Below are 22920 nucleotides of genomic sequence, written 5' to 3' on the forward strand. Positions count from 1 at the left end.
TGGATTATGGTCATGGTGTATCAAGTTGTTATGATCATGATTAGTAATGGCAATAAGACCTAGAGCATGTATTGGAAGCCTCGGTCATGTCTTGCATTGTTTCTCTAGGGGTTTCTTCTTCTGGAGCAAGTGTTGTGGGATTTATCCTAGGCTTATGGGGGCATTGTACCTTGTCTCTATGGTGTATAACTTAGTGTCATCAAAATATTTTTTATTTGGGGGTTTGTTTAGTTCTAAGTCAGGTATGTCGGTGAGGGTATTGTCTGATCTGTTGCTTGATTCTGTTGGTATGCATTTTCGGTCTGATTCTGCTTGAATGTTTCTGGTGTCTTACTGTGGCTTGTGTGATTTTTCCATGTGTGCTCGGTTCTTCTTGTAATTTCCAGTGGGTTGATCATAATGGTGTAAGGTATGCGATTATCCAAGACTTTATTGTCTGTTATTTAATGGATGTGTAACATGTAGCTGGTGCTGTCTCTTCGCCTATGTGGTTATTGCTAGGTTCATATGAACTGGTCATCATATTTACCATATCCCTGTACTGCTCATATTCTCTTATATATCGTATGGTCTTCTACTTTACTCAAGATGGTTGAGATATTTCAAAATTGATAAATGATTCTGTAAAATTGTCCCCTCTCACTTGTAATTATTTGTCAATTTTGTCTATCATACCCCACTGCGTCTGTGCTTACTAGTTCTTCACCTGAGTGACACGCTGTTGATTATGTTGTGACTTCTTGTTTTGGTGGTGCTCGATGTCAGACATTTAAACGAGATTTGGTACCACTTGGACTAAGTATGGGATTAGTTCATTTGTGCCAGTCTTGTTGGATTTCCTCATGATTGTTACCGTAGATTATGGGGACTGCTTGTTAAGGTAGTTGATTTTCTCTAGCTTGCAATTTCCTGTCATGTACATTTATATTTTATCATGTATTGTATTGTGTTCACATGTTATGGGGCTGAGAAACTTGTTGTCCTTTTGTGTGTGTACATTCCTGGACCTTGGAAGTTTCATGGTGAAGGATGAGTTAAGGTGTCACTGAGGATCAATTTTATGTCCTTTTGGGATGGTGCTGCTTAGTCCTGGTATATCTCTGTGGTATAAGATAAGATCCGTAAGATAGGTTATGTATTGTCTTCGGTGTAATTCATAAATGCCTTGATTCATTGTGCGATTATTTCTAAACACTGTATGCTTCCTAGTTGTTAATATAGTAGGAGACCGTGTGATGTTCTAATCTAATATTGTCATCTATTGCAGCTAGGTATTTGACAGATGTCCCATGGAACTCGTTTCATTATAAAATTTCCTGCTCTGTATGATTCACTGTGTCTAATGTCATTCTTCCTTTCAAGCTTCTCCACTGTAAATGTTGCTAATCGTAAATTAATTTCAGCCTGTCCTTGTGGCTATATATGTTAGTGGTCGTCTTGTTACCTGCTTCATGCTGTATAGTGGAGTAATCACATTGTCATTGTGTTATGCCATTATTGGTACTCTAACTGGATATCAGTTGTGCTTCTAAGCATGAATGTATTTCATTTCTTCTGTTTTCCTGTCTGGTCCGGTTGTGCTCATCTCACTTGATATTGTCTGTTGTTCCTCTGTATTGCCCTTCTCATGTCTTAAGCTGGTTTGTCATTGCAATTCTTCTGTAATCGTACCTACAATGCATCAGAATGTGCGACTATGCCCAATTAGATTAACTGCACTTGACTTGATGTATTGTGTTAACTTGATAAGAACGTATTACTCTGAGTTTGCTGTACATGTACTAGTTATTTTTGAGACTACCTTTGTTTGTAACCCGTTGCTATGTGAGTGAAATGTCTACACCTGCGCAAACCGAACTTAACTTCGTATACCATGTACTATTGTAATTTCGTTAATCCTGTTTAACCTAAATTCTGACTTATTGTAAAATGAAATTGTAAATTAGTTGTAAGTGTGTTAACACTACTGTAATGTATTAACAGTATATTAACGTGGATGAACAGTATCCGTTTGGCATGCATACTCAATTAAATATTACCAATTTAGTGCAAATTATATTTGTACGACAATTTGTTCCCATTCTTCGTTGACTGTTGCAGTTGTGCGCTTTTATGATGTACCTAGCGAGAATGAAGTGACTGAACCTATTATACTGTGTGAGAATTGCCATAGCCACTGTACGTATCGACCCCTTACTAAGGATAACATCTAATGGCAGTATGAACATGGTACTGGACATACCGTATTCATCATTCATGTGCCTCCATACCTCCTGTTGATGTTCACTGACTGTGTGCTGTTGCCATTACAGCATAAAACAAGAAGACTGTTCAAAAATCTCCATCTCCATGTGTACTTGCCCTGTGACACTTCTATTCAGTCTCGACGATAAGTGTGAACTGTCATGCTTCGCCAGTCGCTAACCGTATTAACCCATGTATTCAAACTGTGCTTATTGTCCTACCATGCTGTGTTCTTTTGATGGTAGAGGCCGTGGCATTATAACTGAAGGGGCGTTTGTATAATTATCACCAGTTCCGACATTTTAGTATGTGAGGAATTTAAAATGTATCATTTAACAATGCGCCATGAAATGCTAGACAGCTATTGACTGTAAGAGGTTAATTGATATAGGCTATATCTAAAATACTGATTGGTCGACGTGATGTAATTTCTACTGCTTTTATTCCGTGACTCCACCTTGTGATCGTCAACGGTTTTAGTGTGTAGGTTGGCGCACCTCTCTGTGTAGAGGTGGAAAAAGTCGTGACTTTGATGTATCAGTGACAACCGTGACAGTGACACAAATGTAACAGCTCCAAAATGTCGTGACAAAGTCACTTTCATGACAAAACGTTTTATCCTGTCGTTGTTTAAAAGAGTCACTCTTACCACCTCTTATTGCTAAAACGGGAGGACTTGACGCGAGCACGCCAATGCGCAACCAGTGGCCAAGGCCTATCATCTCTGTCACCCACTGATTTATTTATTTAATAACACAAACAGGCCCAATGAAATGTATTACCTTAAAATAAAATGTTTCTGCTATATTGTAAACAAATCATAGAGTAACTCTTACTTCCCTTCGATAAGAGCCCTTAATATTTATTCACAGAAAAATGGAGATATTGTCATGCTAATATCAATACATAAGAAATTACAGGCATTAGTTTCAAGTGAAATATATTAAAATATATCACACAGCATATATACAACAATAAAAAACGACCACATACACCCTTGAACTTCTTAAAACTGAAATAAACATAAGCATACAATAAAGCCTAGTTGTACAAAATTATGACCGACAACAGTTATACAAAATTATAATGAACAAACCAAAACACACAATGTAACCCAATTATACAAAATTACGATGAACAAACACACACAGTACAGTCAACTTATACAAAATTATAATTAACAAACAAATAAAAACATACACTACAGCCCATTTATACAAAATTACAATTAACAAACAAAAACATACGATAGAGCCCATTTATACAAAATTATTATTAACATACAATGTGTAGTATGAAATGTAGAAACAAAACAACTTATGAACTTATGTCTAACTGGAAATGGAACTCTCAATCAGTCAACCATCATGAACTGACATCAGAAGAATTTACGTTTAAAAACATCAGTTGTTTCAATTTCACGGAACTCAGACGAGTACATCTGTCACTTATCAAGTTCCCAGCTTTGGAGAAAATACGCTCACATGGCACTGATGTTGCTAAGGACATCAAAATGTTTTTCACTAACTTAGCCATTGTCGGAAATAAATGATTTTCTGACCACCATTTCAGTGGGTCCTGATTTCTAGGTAAAATGGGATCTTCCAAATAGCGCTGAACTTCTATAATTGACCTGGATGTGGCAGTCCCGTTTGGTTGTAATGAAGCGACCTCCATATCAAATACTTCCCAGACTGACAATTCTTCAGTTTGTTCAGGCACTACTGAATCAGCATACCTCTGACAAACGGATTCTTGCGTATCCTTGCTCATTTCGGCCGAAACCAACTTGATAACGCGTTTCTTTACGTTTTCGGCAATTCGCTTATTAGAAAATCCAACCATTTTGAAGCGCGGATCGAGAAAAGTACAAAGGGATATTGTCTTGCTCTCTTCAAAGTTGCACATTCTTGTTACAATGCCTCTTTGGAGCTCTGTAACTACCTGTTTTGTAACTGGAAGAAAATTTTTGCATTTTCGAGCAGACGGCCAACAAACCTCTCATTAATACGATAATCTGACTCGCAGTGGCATATTTCTCTGTACTTAACTTCCTAGTTCCTTCCTCAAAACCCTACACAACTGGGTACATAAGTCCCATTCTTGTGATGAAAGTAGAGAGAGGTCTCTATCTATTAAAGCTAATGAGCTTCTCACCGCCTCTTGAAGCAGTGTGATACATTGTAGCATGTAAAATGTGGAGTTCCATCTGGTTGGTACCTCCTGCAGCAATCGTTCAGGCCGCGCAACTCCTGGTTTTCTCTGGTACGTTAAAAGTTTCTCACTAGTTGCTGTACCCCTCTTAAAATGTGATACAATTGTCTTCACCTTATCACATGTTTCCTGCACTGTGTGTAGTGCATTCTGCACTATTAAATTTAAAGAATGAGCGTAGCAGCCAAAATGTTTCCATTTGAGCTCATTAACAATAGCACCGGTAATGCAGCATTGTCACTTACTACTATCAGCACTTTGTCACTTAAGCCCCATTCATCAACTACACGTTTGATTTCATGAGCTAAATTTACACTAGTTGTGTCACTGTTGTGGTTTACATGTTCACTGGCACTTTTTCACACGAGTTTCATTGAAGCACTCGATACATGTTTTATGGTGGAGAGTCTGCACAGAATGTCACCACCTTCGTTTTGTTGTCAGCAGTTTTCTTACCATGCTGTGCAAATATCTTCTTATAGCACAATTTGCAGTATCGCTGCATTTTTCTGGCTGGTTCTTCCACTTTGCCCAGAGTATGTGTGTGTGTCCTGTTCCTTGTTGGAGGTGTACAAGATGTAGTAGTACTGTACCAACATAGAGGGAAGGCACGAGATTTCTTGAAATGACAGAAAGATTTTTTCTTTCCAGAACTGTGCTTGCAATGTGGGATCCAGGCATTTAAAACAGCATTACAATGGGAAGTTCAATAGCAACTTTTCTCCACCATTTGACACCCTTTCTCAATGGAGTATAATATGATGACATTTGGTCACCAAGATCAACACCATTTTTGATCTTGTAGTGCAACACAGATTTCAGCTTCAAAATTGTATCTCCTTTCCTGTTCCTTTTTCCAGTACCTCCAAAATATTGCCATGATCAGGTTCAGTGGATATCATCAACACTCTCCTCTTGTCCATCCAGTCAATTATTTTGACCCCCTTTTCATTCTCTGCTCCACATATTTTCCCCCCTTTTAAGGCGCTTATTAACCACATCTTTGGGGAGACCGCTCTTATTGGGCTGAATTTTTCCACAGAGAAGCATTTTCTTGTCAAATAGATTCTGTGGCAATGGAAAACTTGTATAAAAATTGTCGGGAACAAGATACAACCTTTTCCCAACAATGGTTCGCACATTCTCACGACGACTCCTTCACGTGACATGTTCCTTGCAGCTCATCCTCTTTCCCTTGATAAACACTTAACATTTCTTCCATAGGTTAAGGAATTCTGAAAATTTTCCTGAAGCTGGTCTACTAAAGATTTAACTTTATACACTCTTTCACTTCCCTCCCTAGGAGCTTCATTATCACACAAATGCTAACAGGAGAGCAAAGCTAGGAAGCGATCACGAGCCATAGTGGCTTTAATACCTTATTCTCATATGAAGGATTTTTTGACCAATAAAGTGGCAATTCACGGACATAATTTAATCCTGTGACAAGTAATATCCTCAAAAACTTGACCATTTCTCCTTCCGTGGTATCGATCTATTTGGATAACCACCCCCCTTTCTTCAGTGTACACTTTGCTAACTTCTGTGCAGCAAGTCTGTTTGTTTCGGTTACCATAGTCTACATAATTTGCTGTGTTACAAACACATTGTAAATGTCAGAAGGGCTATCAAAATTAGTTACAATGTCATTCCTGCCAACTTCTAGAAATAAAAATAGGAAGATTTCTTAATTCTTGGATTTCATCATGAATATTACACCACGATCTCGGTGAAAAAGGACAAGATAAAAGGCATATCTACAGTTACAATGTGAACTGACCATTAAATTTAAAACCTTAAACCAAGTAAACATAAAAACATTTACAAGAAAATGTACCTAATCATTCTCATTTATGACATATATATATGAATGTATATCACACCAACACATGGAACAAAATGCGTAATAGTTTCCTTTATTAGACTGTAAAATGAACAGAAATTCAATTTTATAGGTTTCTCTGAACACTTGGAGATAATGTTTATGTTCTGTGCCCATAATGTGAAGAGAAACTAACAGAAACTGTCAATGACGCAACTCTGAAATACATTCAATTCATTAAAATTAAGAAGTAAGAATGAACACAAATGCACTGAAATAGACAAAACTACTACATAAAAAACAGATCAATATGTCTCATACATCATTAACATACGACTGCATACTGCAAGAAAAACTACATTGCCTACAACTCCAATGAAAGCACGCACAGAAACAATGTTAACAGATTGCAAACCACACACACAAAAAAACTCATTCTTTAGTCCCGATTAATGGAGTCGCTAGCCTCTCGCTTATAGGATGATTGCCGTCCCGAATTCCCAGCTGTAAAGCACACATGCTGCTGTAGTGAGTGAGAAACACTATACACAAAGACAATGGACGATACACTTGCCACATAAAGCTTCAAATAAATAAGCTTGCAAATGAGGTTGCATAAACTACACAAGCATGTAAGAATTTATCCTAGGAAAGAATACTGACTGTACAGGAGGACCGTACTGGAAGTAAAAATAAATCAGAAAATGGGAAGAAGAGTTAGAAAACAGAAAGTTTCAAGGTAAATCTGAAGGGTTGGCAAGTATGCAATGTTTACTTGCGTGTCATCACAAAAAAAGGGTATGCCAATGTCATGCCCCCCTACTGGATCCCACCTTGGCACATCGTCATCACCAACAATCTGACTCGGAAAGTTACTAGGTAGGGAAAGGATTCTAAGGTGGACGATATAGTCAGAAAAATACATAGAAAAAGGTGCAAAAAAAGGTGTTGATGAAATCATTTTATTAAGGTTTAAACCATTTATATGAACTTTATTTACCACATTTACTGGGTTTTAATAACACTGTCCTGCGATGGTTTCATTGCCGCCATCCTGTATTGCTTTTTAGGATGACTTTTGCATCCTGAATCAGGATCTGATGTTAATTTTTCCACTTTTCCTCCTTCTTAACCTTTGACATGATTTTGTGTTGTGAAAAATATGCTCTGGTCTCAACTGGTAAAACACTAACATGGCCAACAAGAGAGTACACAGTAGGTAGGTGGAACCATTAAATTCATGCCAGTTCTAACTGAACTTAGTTTAAACTGTTGCAACATCATTGTTTAAATTTTAATTTGATTTCACAACAGCAGATTGGTCATTCTTGCTGAGGTTCGCCATTGTTGCTGGGATATGAATTACTGGTGGTTTTCATAAATTATACTTTAATACTTAATTATTAGCTAGTGCTGAATTCTAATCAAAGGAAATTTTAAAAATATGTTCAAGAAAGGAAAAAAATGTCTAATCTTTAAAAACTCAGGTAAATATGGGATGAAAAGGTGCTGAAACATGAAAGAGAAGGAAAAATGTAGCAAAATATAGTAACCTTACAAAAGGTGCAACAAATTGTGTTTATTTCGGTGCATTTAATGTCCCCACATACATATATTGACTTGTCTGTGTGAAAATAGCTCTATTTTAAAAAAAGGTGTTGCACCTTAAAATCCTTTCACTAGTTATCACTTAGAGTTTTGTCCCCGTAAATAGCTGATCCACATGCTTCAGCCACTGTCTGTGTCAGGAGATGAGTCACTATCCTGGAGGTTATACGTAGGGTCATCATCAGATACTGAAGGAAAATCACCATCATCACTTTGTTCCAAGAATTAGCAATTTTTCCGGGATCTAGTGCCGTCCTAAACGTCTTTCTTTTCAGTGCCACTGGTGTGTCAGAATGTGAAGGTTCCATGCCTAAAACAAAGGACATGAACGTGTTTGTAAATATTATTACGGAAAATAATAAACATGTCAATAACTACTCCAGTAAGTAAAAATCTGAAAACTTACACTTGCTTACTTGAGAGCAATGCAGAAAGGAATAGGTTACACAAGATGTCAGAAGGGTGGTACTTCTTGTATTAAGGCAGCAACATTGTAGTCTTCATTCACCATAACCGCACTAAGTGACTCCTGCGTAAAAATATAGGTTAGACCACAATCCGAACACTTGGAGCCCCGAAGCAATATGAATACAAGATGCAAAAAAGCTCCTTCGGGTCACTGGTGGGCTGATGGAAAGTAGCACTATGCCTTGATCCTTTACTTCAATAGCAATACTATGTTCCATTAGTTACTGGAAATTTGTAACTAGGACCTAGTTACTTACTCTGCAGTTTTGAGAAGTTTGCACCGATGGATAAGAGTAACATGCTCCAGGACACATGGTGACCCGAACCATGAGGAACATGTTAACACCATGGTCTTCACACTGCGTTTCCTCTTAGCAAAATCATTAATTATATACTTCTGTTATTGCTTCTCCATTTAGAATCACAACCTCACTTCTACTTTGGTAGTTAATTCATACAAGTTCAATGAACACCATTTTTATAGTAACTATCAATTCTGCTTAACATATTGCAGTGTCTACTGCTTAGCAAGGATCTCAAGTTTTCTTCTGTCAATCCAGACAAAATCATCCACAAATCTATAAAATTTTAATTTATTTCTTAAACATGATATTTTCCAAATTAATTCTTCATTAGAGAGATTATCATTTTGCATTGGAAACTTTGTAATTTGCATGTACTTAATTAAACTTAATATTGATACTTCTGATATTCCTACAGGAAGGACAGGAGGTACTCCTCAATGCCCTGACGGACCTTTTCAGAGCTAGTCTAGCTTTAGCGTACGTGCCAAAAACATGGTCAGAAGCTAACGCAGTATTCATACCTAAACCTGGAAGGGCAAACTATGCGCAAGCCAAAACACAGAGACCATTATGTTGCTGAAAGCAATGGAGAAAATTCTGGATAAATATATCAGAAGAATGGTGCAACTGAACTCAACGTTACATGAAAATCAGTTTGCATATAGACCTGGCAGATCCACTGAAGTAGCACTCCACCAGTTGGTTTGTAAACTAGAGGAAAGCCTAGAATGTAAAGAAATTGCACTGGTGGCATTTCTAGATATAGAAGGAGCCTTCAGCAATACGACCTATGACTCTATGATCAAAGCACTGGAAAAGAGCAAGGTGAGTAAAACCGTCGTCAAATGGATTAAATCCATGTTAGACGGAAGGAAGAAAAAAAAAAAACCCTGTTTAAAGAAATGCTGTTGGTTAGGGCCATCCGAGGCTGTGCTCAGGGAGGAGTTCTCTCGCCTCTACTGTGGTACCTTGTGGTGAACAAAATCATAGCTGTGCTCAACGAATAGGGTTTCTATACACAAGGATACGCATATGACCTAGTGATTGTGGTATGAGGTAAGGTGATTGATGAGTGTTATCTAGGACCTCATGCAAAGATCAAGAAGGAGAAAATTAGAGGGAAAGAGATCACTGAAGCTCTTTGGGCGAGATATATATATGGAAGAACAGACACTAAGCTGGAATCCACATATAGAAAGGAACATAACCAGAGCCAAGAACTTGCTGTATGCATGTAAAAGAGCCGATGGAAAGACATGTGGCCTAAGACCATCAATGGTAATGTGGATATACACAATGATCATTAGGCCATTGATGGCCTATGCTGCAATCATCTGGTGGCAGAAAGTAAGTCAAGGAAAAGTCAGAAGTAGATTGGATAGCCTACAGAGAATGGTATGCATAGCCATAACTGGGGCTATGAGAACTACGCCAACAGAAGCCTTGAATACTTTACTAGATCTCCCATCACTATGCAATTTCATAACAGGACAGGCTAGAATGAGTTCATATAGATTGGCACAATCAGAGTGCTGGAATGCACAAAGACCCAGTCTAGGACACTGTAAAATTAACAGAGTAATAACAGAGGAAGTTCTACACATGCCTTCTGATCATATGATACCAAAGTACAACTTTGAAAATGTGGTGGACTGATGGCTCGAAGACTGTGGATGGCACAGGAGGAGGGATCAATGGGGGAGGACCTGAGAGATCAATCCAGATGAGCCTGGGCAGACACACTACAGTCTTTCAAGCTGAAATGATAGCTATCACAACATGTCTTGAAGAAAATCTGAAAATGAACTATAGGAATAAGAACATTTTCATTTTTATGGACAGCCAAGCAGCCATTAAGGCACTAGAGGTAGTCCGGATAATATCCAGAATTGTTTAGTATTGCCACTCACTTCTTCTGAACCTCTCAAAGTACAACATTGTCAAAATAATATGGGTACCAGGGCATGCAGGTAAAGAAGGAAATGAAAAGGCAGATAAACTGGCCAAGAAAGGGGCAGAAAGATATGTTGTAGGCCCAGAACCTGTATGCAGGATTTCCTATGGACAAGCCCGACACGACATAGGAAAATGGGTACAAAAGAAACAAATAAAAAAACTGGAAAAATACTCCAGGATGCAGACTTACAAAGGAACTGATAAAAGGACCAAACAAGAAGCATACTAAAGAACTGCAGAAACTCAGCAGAGAAAATATAAATTGGGTAGTAGGACTGTTGACAGGACACTGCCATCTGAAAAAACACTCTAAACAGAATGTTGGAGACAACATATGTAGGAAATGCAATGAAGCAGAGGAATCAGCTAAACACATACTTTTCGAATGTGAGGAGCTGGGTAGAATCAGACTCTCCACTCTAGGACTACCAGGTGAAGAGAAACAAATCCAAGACCCAATAAGAACAACCTGCAGCTTTGTGAAGGTATATCTAGGTGGGAATGAAGGAAAAACATGGTAGCAAAAGATCTTAGAGGTCGACGCTAATTAGGAAGAAAAGAAGAAGAAACTTAATATTGCATCCTTCAAGCCATATGTGTTTTGTAACAGCAAACTTTACTAGGAGCAACTGCCTTCTAAATGAAAAATGGGGGACATACATACCCAGTAAACCAAGAATCCGAAATTTATCCAATATCCTTCCCTTCCACAATCAGGATGGATTTGCCCATGAATAGTAGTGTGCACATATACATTCCTCTATTTTCTGTTTTGTTTGTGCCATGAAGTAATAGATATTGACTTCTTTTTTATTGGATCATCATAGGTGATGGAACTTGCTCCAATTCATATGACATTCAATGTTTTTTCTTTAATATAGAAATCACCATCTTCAGCATGATCACAGCAGAGGAAAAGTCATGCAAGAGGACTTTTGACGCAGTAAATTCATTCCTAATGATAAAACAGTAAACAAGAAACTATACCTTTATATACTACTTATGCAAATCTATCCTTTGTAACTGCACAAGGGTACCTTTTTCATAACTCATTCAATGCTACTGGTCTAGGAGTTTTATGGGAAACATAGATATTCTGTGCTTTAATATCCTGCCTATTGACCCAACAAAGCTCCTTGTACAGGACATCACATTATATCAGAAATGAGGTCACAGTAGCAATGTATGAGGTATTTTAGGAAGTTGTACAACATCATTTTCAGAAATTTTATTGTTACCCAAAAGTTTACTCCCTGAAGGGCATTGATTACTCTGAAGAGGTTGTGCATCAGTGTCCTAAAATATTCGCAGTATGGAACTAAATGGCAAGTTCCCAAACTTTAGAATTCTACTTCCTACCTCATAGAAGTAGATGCATTTAATAACAATGTTTCATCTATAACGATGCCTCAACCTATTATCATTTCTAATTCTATTCACGTTAGTTTTTCTTAAGGTAATGCTAATCACCAATATGTTTCAAAAGTCAATATAATTTTGAAAATGTTGCAGTCTGAATGAAGCCCCAACCAAAAAAATAGTACACATGATCAAATGAAGGGTACTTACTCATACTTCAAACAATAAACAGAGTAGTGACAAAGTATCCTATTTGGTCAGAAAATGACTTCAGTATACTGAGATCTAGCACTGCCATTTAATCTCACCCTGAGAATACTACACCAATACAGAATTGATTGACAATGACACACATTAGTAATAAGTATTTGTTTACCCCATGTGTGTCATATTTAGAACAGGGTGTCCACTGAGATCCATTTTCAAAATTCCAGTATATTTCCAGAATATTCAGTGTAACTATCAGCTACATTCCAGTACGTAATGCTATGAATTTTTTTTAAACTTCTTTAGGAAGAATTAGCAAGAATTATATACTCAGATACTTGGAGAGATACTGTTCTAGTTCAAGCGAAACAATGCATGAACCCCAACTGTGCAGGGAGCAGATCATTTCTTGCAAAACTTTTTATAATTCCAAAGTTTTCTGATGCAGAAGGTTGATCCTCAAAAGCATCAACATACTTCTTAACAAGTGGCAGCATTTCTACAGCTCTTTCAATAACTTTTGAGTTTTCAACCCATCTGATAAAGCAGAACATCAGAGGAAAGAGATGTGATCCTGTTATGCATTTGTAATTTGCACGTCTACTTGGAAAGTCCTCAGCAAAGTAATACAGAGAGCACAGAAATCGGTGAATGTTCCATTCAGAGTTGTTGTGTGCTGTTTTATATGCACCATGAAAAGTATGCAGTGAGCAGGTACCAAAATCCAATAGCTTCAGATCTAAAGGTGAATCACTGAAGTACTTCTTTAAATCTTTCAAAAACTTCAGGTTTACATTGATACTTGCAGCATCTTTTTCGCATCAAAACCAGTGTCTTTCAAGTTTTGCAAAAATGATATCGGAGGGTCCTCAGCAATAGCATGACCTAAAAATCTAACAGCTATATCCATTTGACTTTTCTGAGCAACAGAATTCATACTTCCATCAAAACAAATACAAAAGCAAGGACACTCTTTAACCAAGTTTGTCAATTCTTATTGGAAGTATGGACCGAGTTCATATGTAACTAGGTATCCAAGTTTATCCTTGTGCAACTTGAACTTCTTCACAATTTTGCTACCAAGAAACATGTTTTTAAAATGATCACTACAAATGCCAAAACTTCCAGTGGAAGAATGGGCCAAAACTTGAGTAATAGCCCACAATATTTCTGAAGTAATAACTTCATACTTGATGATAAAATTGTTAAAAGTGCTTCTAGGCACAACGTAAGTATGCTTATCATTAACAATTGAAGTTAGCACTTCACAAAGTTCAACTTTCATTGGAACAGAGTTTGTAGTTGATGGAGCAGCATTCACAGGAATGGAGTCTGTAGTTGCTTCCTTGATAGGTATCATGTGAAACAGTTTTTTGCTGGAACTTGAAGCATTTACTTTTTTCAATGTGCCTTTTGCCTTAGGGATGAGATCGAACTGAAGACATCCCCATGTGGCTAATATCGAAACTAATCCTACACAAAGAGCAATACCCTTTACAGTTATATATCACTTTCCACTCTCTGAAGCCAATTCCAATCTGAATTTATTGTTCTGTCCAACCAGTCATCTTAGAAAGAAGTCTTTCCTTTTATTATACTCCTTGTAATACCAATGTAAGTAAAGAAATAACACTGGATGAATTATATGCATAATATAGGCTACTTGAAGTATAGCATATAACGTAATGCATCCATTGTTATACTTTAAGTATTGCAAAAAGAAAGAAGAAGAAAAACAGAACGGAAGCTGAAAACTGTATTAGTAAAGAAGGGGAAGTTAGTGACTGTCTACAACACCAAGAGAGATGCTGGGCGATGAAGGCGTCAAGTCCCTATGCCGGGTTATTAGAGAGAATTACAATTTATTATTCTAGTAACTGTACGGTTACTACTGTACTACATAAGTATCACTTTTCAATAAAATCACTTTAAGTTATAATGCCAACCTAAACAGTTATTCTTATTACCTAGACTTTTGGAGTGCAAATATCCAGGGTAGGCTCTAAAATATGATACGAAGGTAATCCCAAAAATAAGACCTCCTATTGGCTTATAAATACAAAGACCTGTTTATTTATACAATGGTTTACATCATTTTACAGCTTGAACATTTAGCTACTTTTCTACATAATCACCATTTTGGTTGATGCATTTTTGTAGACGTTGTGACAGTTTTTGTATGCCCATGTCATACCAGCTCACCCCCATGCTGTTCAGGGAGTTGTGAGCGGGGCTCCGGTAAACCTCAGGAATCAAAGTGCAAAGATCATCCAGGGTGATACGCTACTCTTCGCGCACGATTCGCTCAACCTTCACAACTGTCTACGGAAATTGACGGTCTCCTGCTCCTTTGTTCGTTCGTCATAAATTCAGTTAGCAAACTGAAACGCTGCGAATTCTACATCACTTACAAGTATTTTTGACATCCATGCATGTCTCACCCTACACTTCCATCAATTGGTGACGGATTTCAATCGGTTCAGTACCTTTTGTGTTGAAAAACCAAATAACTGTAGCGCATTTTGCACTTGGCGGTAACATCCAATGGAGCTCCATTCTCAACGGCTGCCAAGACTGAGTGCCTCAGCGTGGCGTGCGCATCTTTATATGCGAGTGCAGGAAACACTCTTCACAATATTGTGACCAACAGCTACACAAAGAAAGTTCTGTATTTATAAAAAAGGTAGGAGACCTTAGTTTTGGGACTACCTTCATAATATTTGTTCCAGTATATTTTATAATTTTTCCATTATATGGTTCAAAATTCCAGTATATTTCCAGTACGTATAATAAATTCCAGTACTTCCAGCATCTCTAATATCAGTACACACCCTGTAAGAAAGTCACAGAGTTTGCTCAGAAAGCAGATTTCAACCTCTTTACCTGCAAGTTTAAAGCTCAGCACAGTTGAACAGTGCACTTCAAAATAAAATTTATCACAGATCATCACATAGTAAGAATATCGTTATGCTGTTTTTCTCTTAAATTTAACACACAGAGGATTTGTACTGACCAGTAAGGGAAGCTTTAGAATGAGACATTGGTGAGATATATCTAATTTAAAATGTTGGAATGAACAACTGAATTGTCTTCTGTATCCAGGATGTGTTATAGAATAACTGAATATTGGGCTTTTCAGCCTAAAACATTAGAATGCAGAAAGCAAAATAAGCCCTTATTTCATCTGCACTACCTAACATTATCTACATGTTTCCTTTTTATACTGGGGTACTACAACTTTCCTATCATAATCATTTGTTTTGCATCCAATTAATGCTCTAAAAATAATGAAAGTTTTGATGGACAATTCTAATACTTATTCCAAGGAATCTCAAAAATACTATTTAACAATGGAATGAAACAATTCAATTTTCATCCATTGGCACCCATATTCAGTCACCATACTTTCGCTGTGACTGTGCTAAATCAACCATAATCTCACTGTCACTTTTGGAAGTGCACCCTTTAATTATCACTAACTTTTAATTCACATTCAAAAACTCTTTCAAGCAGACCCTAAATGTGATCATATTCACTATCCCAAGCCACAATAATACAAAGGCTATGGGAATATTGCAGATAATTCCAAGACTTACAACACACATGGAATAACAAAGCAAGGACAACCACCTTCCTTAACTATCCACAGAAACTTAAAAATTGGAGGTAATTGTAGGAGTAGCCTAACTAGAAGCAACAATTACTATATAGCTTCTCCATACTTTCATCTTCCTCTGTATTCAGGTCACCATATAAAGAACAATTCAGCTCTCCACCTTCTACAATACTGAAATACAAATGTACAAGTTCTGCAAGACATTGGGAAGACCAAATACAAATTCACAGTCTCATATGAGAAATTCCATATGAAATCAAGAAAAATAAATTAAAATAAGTATTTCTTTGTGAAGTAATATTTTAGAAAACAATGTGAAACAGCCTATGTTCATACGGTGGGAACAGTCATCTCAAATGAAGGCCATGGAAGATGTGGCAGGAGTGCCTTGTCATATGAGGTAAAGGAGTTCAACTCGTATTTGATTTACAAGTTATCAGAAGATCTGAACTCTTTATTACCATAGAGAGAACTTTCACTGTCCACCATATGAAATGATAAAATTACTAATGGGGGACTTCACATATTTAGGTACATACTAGTTATATCTCATAAATATACAAATGAATACATTTACTAAGAATCTACTCCTAAAATACATGTCTCTGAGGACTCTGATTTGATCTGGGGATTTTCTACACCTACTATACATAGTTCTGTTGGCTCAGGTTTAATTTGTGTGGTGGCATGGCAATGAAGATGCCTCTGCAGATTGCTTTTAGTAAGATATTGTTTTGTGCAAACCTCACATTCTGTATTTTTCATTGCTGCATGCGACATTAAATGACGCTTGAGGTTTCTGTTCTGAGTGAAGGCAGCAAAACACACGTTACATTTAAACTTCTTTTCTGGCATCTTTCTAGGAACCAATTTGTCGCCCTCAACCCTCTCAAAGTGACATAAGTAATGCTGTTTAAAATGACATCTCTGTGCAAACTGCTTTGGGCAAAGATCGCATTGGTACTTTTTCACCCCTGTATGAGTCATCATGTGATTCATTAAACTGCTTTTCTTACCAAACTTCCTGAGACATACATTACACGTAAATCTTTTAAGTCCAGAATGAACGAGGAGATGTTCCTTCAAATTCCAGCTTTGTGAGAATGTCTTATTGCATAGACTACATACATGCCTCCTTTCACCAGTGTGCAATAAGATATGCCTGTCCAAATTGCATTTGTATGCAAATTTGGCTGGACACATTTGACATTCGAACCTACGTTCGTTAGTATGAGTTAACATATGCCTCTCGAGCTGACCTCTCTTGGTGAATTCTGACCCACAGTCGTCACACTCAAAACGTCGGTTATGCGATGTCATGTGCTGATTGTAATTTCCTCGTTGGGTAAACCCTTTATTACAGATGTGGCACCTGAACTTGATATCTTTCTTCACACTGTTGGAAGGAGCAGCTCCATCAGAGATTAGGGTTTCTGTGTTATTGTCCAATGTGTCCTCATTCCTATATAGCTTCTCCATACTTCCATCTTCCTCTGCATTCAGGTCACCATATACAGAACAATTCAGCTCTCCACCTTCTTCAATACTGAAATACAAATGTACAAGTTCTGCAAGACATTGGGAAGACCAAATACAAAGTCACAGTCTCATATGAGAAATTCCATATGAAATCAAGAAAAATAAATTAAAATAAGTATTTCTTTGTGAAGTAATATTTTAGAAAACTAAAATGGCTGGAGATACTCATTTCTCTCCAGTACTATCTTCCTATTTTCAACAGCCTTCATTACATAATGTGGAATAAAAGTATACTTTTCCAAATATTCTTTCATTGTTGTACAAGGAACTTCAGGGACAGGTAATAGATCCAATGGAGTATTATGAATTAACAGAAATATGATATTCATTTCTTTACAGTTTTTAAGAAATATTACAAACAAACTAACAAAAGGGCCTTTGTTTCTTTACAGTGGTAAAGATGGTGTGTTTTTGAAGCATGAACATTATTCACTCCAGATCTGCTCCAGTTGTCACATCATAGTGCGATATTCCAACCAAGGATTTCAACCAGTCAACCCTTATATTATTAGAACCTTATGAACTATGTAATTTATTAAAATGTTCTGGAAATATATTCTATATGTATCCTTTTCCTGAGACAATGCAGCTCTTTTCAAGCACACACCCAATAGGTAAGCTGCATGCACCATTTTAACAGCATACCAGCCCTCCTGCCATCCGTAATTTTCTGGCAGTTACAGGAATCAAAACTGGGCCCCAAGAACAGCAGCTAATAACACTATATATTGTGCTACAGAGGCAGCCAACACGTTTATTAAGTCTGACTGACTTTCCTATATTAAGAAATTTTTTTTAAGGTCACTATGGTTTCATCTTCAAAGCAAGACAGACTGCGTTTAGAAAATACACGGGTTTTCCTGCATTTGAATGGAAATGAATTTATTTGTTCAGATTTTGAACTCTTCACACACCTGAACTTTATGCACCCCTACACAGCATTAAGCTGTAAACTTCAGCTGTATATGCATAGAGTAGCTACCTGCTTGCTCAATAGCTTTGTGCTTCTTGAAGGCACTGAATCTTGCCGTTCACTTAATATACACGTGCAGAAACAATATCCACATTACATGAAATAACGAATGTAGAATACAGAAATTTTGGCAATATATTTGTCAAGGAAACATGTTTAATTGATTAAAGGTACAAGACTGTGGGTTAATATCTGAATGAGAAAAGCCACCACAAATCTGTCATGTTGATCCATTGACAAGCAATGTAATCACCTTACTGTTGAACGCAGGCATGCAAACGTTCATGCATTTTGTCGTACAGGTACTGGATGTCAGCTTGAAGGATGGAGTTATATGCCTGTTGCACTTGGTGGGTCAATACAGGAACGGTTAATGCTGCTTGTGGATAACGCTGGAGTTGTCGTCAAATGATGTCCCATACGTGCATGAGTGAGGACAGATCGAGGGATTGAGCAGGCTAAGGCAACATGTCGACACTCTGTAGAGCGCGTTGGGTTACAACAGCGGCATGGGGGTGTGTATTATCCTGTTGGGAAAACACCCCCAGGAATGCTGTTCATGAATGGCAGCACAATAGATCAAATCACCAGATGGATGTACACATCTGCAGTCAGGGTGCGTGGGATGACCACAAGAGAACTCCTACTGTCATAGGAAATTACTCCCCTGACCAGAACTTCCAGTGTAGGTCCAGTGCGTTGACACCACAGACACGTGGAATGCAGGAGCTCACCAGGCCTCCTAATCAACACACGCCATCACTGGCACCAAGGCAGAATGGGCTTTTATCAGAAAACACAACAGACCTCCACTCCATTCTCCAATGACACTCACGTGACACCACTGAAGTCGCAGATGGCGGTGGTTTGGGGTAAGTGGAATGCATGCCGCAGGGCATCCGGCTCGAACCTGTCTTTCAAGTAACTGGTTTTGATCTGTTCACTGCATCACTGTGGTGCAACTGCCCCTCAAATAGCTGCAAAAGAGACAGTCTGCTGCACCATAGCCATACGCCGAATATGTCAGGCCTCCTTCTCGGTGGAGTCACGGGGACATTTGGAGTCCAGTCTTCTTGCGATCGTACCTTTTCATGACCATTGCTGCCAGCAAACATACACAGTGGAGACACATATGCCAAGTCATTCTGCAATAGCATGGAAGGAAAATTCACCTTCACATTGCCTATTATACCACCTTGTTCAACCGAAGTGAGGTGTTGATACTGGCCTCTTTGTTGTCGTAAAGGCATTCTTGACCCACACACTCTTGCGATCGTACCTTCTCATGACCATTGCTGCCAGCAAACATACACAGTGGAGACACATCTGCCAAGTCATTCTGCAATAGCATGGAAGGAAAATTCAGCTTCACATTGCCTATTATACCACCTCGTTCAACCGAAGTGAGGTGTTGATACTGGCCTCTTTGTTGTCGTAAAGGCATTCTTGACCCACTCACAGTAACTCCAACCAATCTCACAGGTAACTACCACTCTCACACAGTACAGTCTGTGTTTAAAGCAAACCTGATGTGCAATGTCACGAGGCTGCTACGAGCGCTACGCTGACACGATTTGTAGGAAATTTAAATCATCATCTGTCAGATGTATAAACATGGCTACCAATGTTCATTAATGTGGCACAACCCCTTTTTGGTGTTTGGACATTCTTTTTTTGCCACTGTTGCTTCTGAGAGAAACCAACACTTTTCTAAAGGATAAACAGCTAGAGTAATTTTTCCTAACCACAATTCTTTACTATTATTATTATTATTATTATTATTATCTATATTCACACATCAGTCGTGGTCCCATAAATCTGACAACATAGATTTATTTAGCTCCCAAAACTAAAACCACTGATGTCCTCAGATATTCTTTATTCCATTTTGGAATAAAAATTAAATTATATGACTACCTCGATAATAGAGCAAACAGCCCATATTATTTACACATAAGTTAATTAAAAATGCTATATCCTTAATTAAAAATGCTATATTATATCTGTGAAAACAGAATCTTATTTAATTCTTATCCCTAAAGACAAGTGAAATATGGGCCTCAGAGTTATAAAAAATAATATTATAAGATGATTTTAATGGCATTTTCCACAGGCATTATTACAGTAAGGAAAATAGTGTTGACATACTCTTGATTTTGAAACTTCTCTACATGCATTTTAAAATATTCAAAAGACTCAAGTTCATTTTTAATTTTTTCTACCTGATTTAGTGTAAAATGTTCCAAACAATGCTTTGAAAAATACATTATTAATACTTACATGCACCGACAACTACTGTCACTATTTTCATGATGCCTCCAACTCAGAGAAAGATATATTTTGAGTAAATAAATATAAGGATAATTTGGTGTTTGAGGCAAATTCCTGTATGTTAAATATGAGTAGCATGCATTAAATTTAAAATCAATGCCTAGCCAGGTAATTGTGCTACAGTAACAGAGTAGCTGATGACTAGATTTTAACCCCTTTAAACAACAAATATCATCATCGTCACAGTAATAGAGTACACCATCTAGGCAACGAATCTACATGCTTTAGTTGCCTTGTGAAAGTGAATCCAGAGACTTACAGAGTTACCCCTAAATATTTGAAAGATTGACTATTTCAATGGTTTGGTTTCTGCAGGTAAATGTATGCTTTGATGATAGTTTCCCTCCTTTCCAGAACTTCATGACCTTCGTCTTACTCTGGCTTATATGTATGTCATTCCTTTGAGACCATTACACTAGTCTATTAAGTGCTTCCTGTAATGAGTTCTTGCTGTTGCTCAATATAATCACATCATCTGCATATAAGTACATATTCACATCTCCAGTTTCGACCTTTTGTAATACATCATGAGTGATCATATTAACACATGGGTGACGGGCCCCGAGAAATCTCGTAGCACGCCCGCCAGCGGTAGGTGACGGGCCCCGAGAAATCTCGGTTTTGTTCACGACATTGTTTTCGGTCTTCCTGTGACATCTCTTGACCATATATTGAACTATTTCGAACTTGCACATTGAGTAGAATAAATCATAGATGTATATCTGCCACTTTTCTTTTATTCACGGCCTCTTTTAATCTTTGATTTAGTTTTGAAACGTCGACTTTCTTTCTGCGGGTTCAGTCAATGACAAGATGGAGCGCCCGCGGAATACGGTGTTAGCTAACGACTATAAGAATTATATGCCAATGATCGTTCAAATGGATATAGTGATAATGAATTAGTGGAAACTGAATGTGAGAGTGATAGTGGAAGTGATATTCAAGCCTCGACACGCCGTAATTTACCTAGTGTGCTTATTTATTCAAGTGACTCTGACGACGACAACGATGTAAATATTAATGATGTTTTGTTGAATTAACATGCATTTGCTTGCTTAGCTTAGATATGTTGAAGTACTACTAGGGGCATTGGTTGAGTACTCATACCAACTTTAAAGATAAAATCTTGACTGGTTTAATATTTACGTATATATTTTTATAATAAAGTGCACCCTAGTATGCTTAGTAGAAAGATGTCCGGTCCACAGGGTATGTGACAAGCTCAAGCATCCGGTCAGCAATGTGTTAAAACATCATGGGGCACAGAGGGTTACCTTGTAGTATACAATTCGTTTGTATGATGTCTCGTCTGAAGACCATTACTATCGATATGAGACACTTGTGCTTCTGCTTTATTTTAGACAAATACTATTGTATAGATAAAATTCACGTGCAGTCCAGTACACTCTCCACCACCCATTCAAGCATTTGGAACTGTTCAGGCATGTCCAACTGCTGCCAACTCACAGCTTTCATCTATATTGTTAATAAAATGAGACAGCGTTTATTTGTTTGTTCTGGAGAGGTTCAAAAACTACTGGGCCAATTGAGCTGAAATTTGGTATGGGTAAAGCCTGAAATCACAAATCAAATACGGCTCACTTTTGATTCTGATATATTTCACTGTTCCAAACTGGTGGGAGATTTTACAGGGGTATGTCCCAAATTTTGTCTATTTCTGCCCTACACCAACTAAACTAATGGGTAAACCACCATCGCTATCAAAAGATTAAATGTACCACATGGCCTTTAAATTAAATTTTCTACAAGAAATGTCATATTCAATTTCTGAGTAAATTTTAACAGTTTTCAAGAAAATTCATCTTTCTTGTGTTTCTGACTGTGGTCATCTTCACTAAAGAATAGACGGCTCATTAAAGTAGGAGTCACGTGTCATCATCATTCATGTAAAGTCATTGTTCATTTATTAACAGACCAGCTGATGAATGAGCTCGCTGTTCTACAGAAAGGGTTTGGATGCTGCAGTTATATTGTTGAGAGTGCTAAGCATGTTTATTCATATTTGAGAACTGCTGTGGGATATAGTTTATTTACAGAGCCATTTGGATGATCACCATCATCGTTGGTCATTACTCGTTTCTGAGAATACGTTTTTCTCCTGCAATTTTTCTTAAAATCTGTTGGTTCTGTCGAGATGTCGCTGATGACTAGCCAAGCCAATCTACGCATGAAACATGTGGCCACACAGGTCACATCTGAAGGTGGGTGGAGGATGCAGTTGGATTTGATGTAGTTTCTGCTTTTCATGTATTTCAAA

At 37.6% G+C, this 22920-nt stretch overlaps 1 protein-coding gene across 9 annotated transcripts in view; it reads right to left on the bottom strand.

Moving 5' to 3' along the window:
- Positions 1-7863: 7863 nt before the first annotated feature.
- The window catches only part of LOC136878968 (zinc finger protein OZF), a 33100-nt gene continuing 18043 nt past the window's right edge, over positions 7864-22920 (bottom strand). For 7 of the 9 annotated variants that reach the window (XM_068228893.1, XM_068228892.1, XM_068228895.1 and 4 more), the window contains exon 6: positions 13984-17345. In XM_068228893.1, coding sequence (XP_068084994.1) covers positions 16376-17345 — 970 coding nt within the window. In that variant the 3' untranslated portion in view covers positions 13984-16375. Of the gene's footprint in view, positions 8199-8294; positions 8418-13983; positions 17346-22920 lie in introns of those variants that run through there. The other 2 variants (XR_011018634.1, XM_067152617.2) reach the window with 2 other exon arrangements.

This window comes from Anabrus simplex, chromosome 8 (genome assembly GCF_040414725.1).
Source record: "Anabrus simplex isolate iqAnaSimp1 chromosome 8, ASM4041472v1, whole genome shotgun sequence".
Taxonomy (NCBI): Eukaryota; Metazoa; Arthropoda; class Insecta; order Orthoptera; family Tettigoniidae; genus Anabrus; species Anabrus simplex.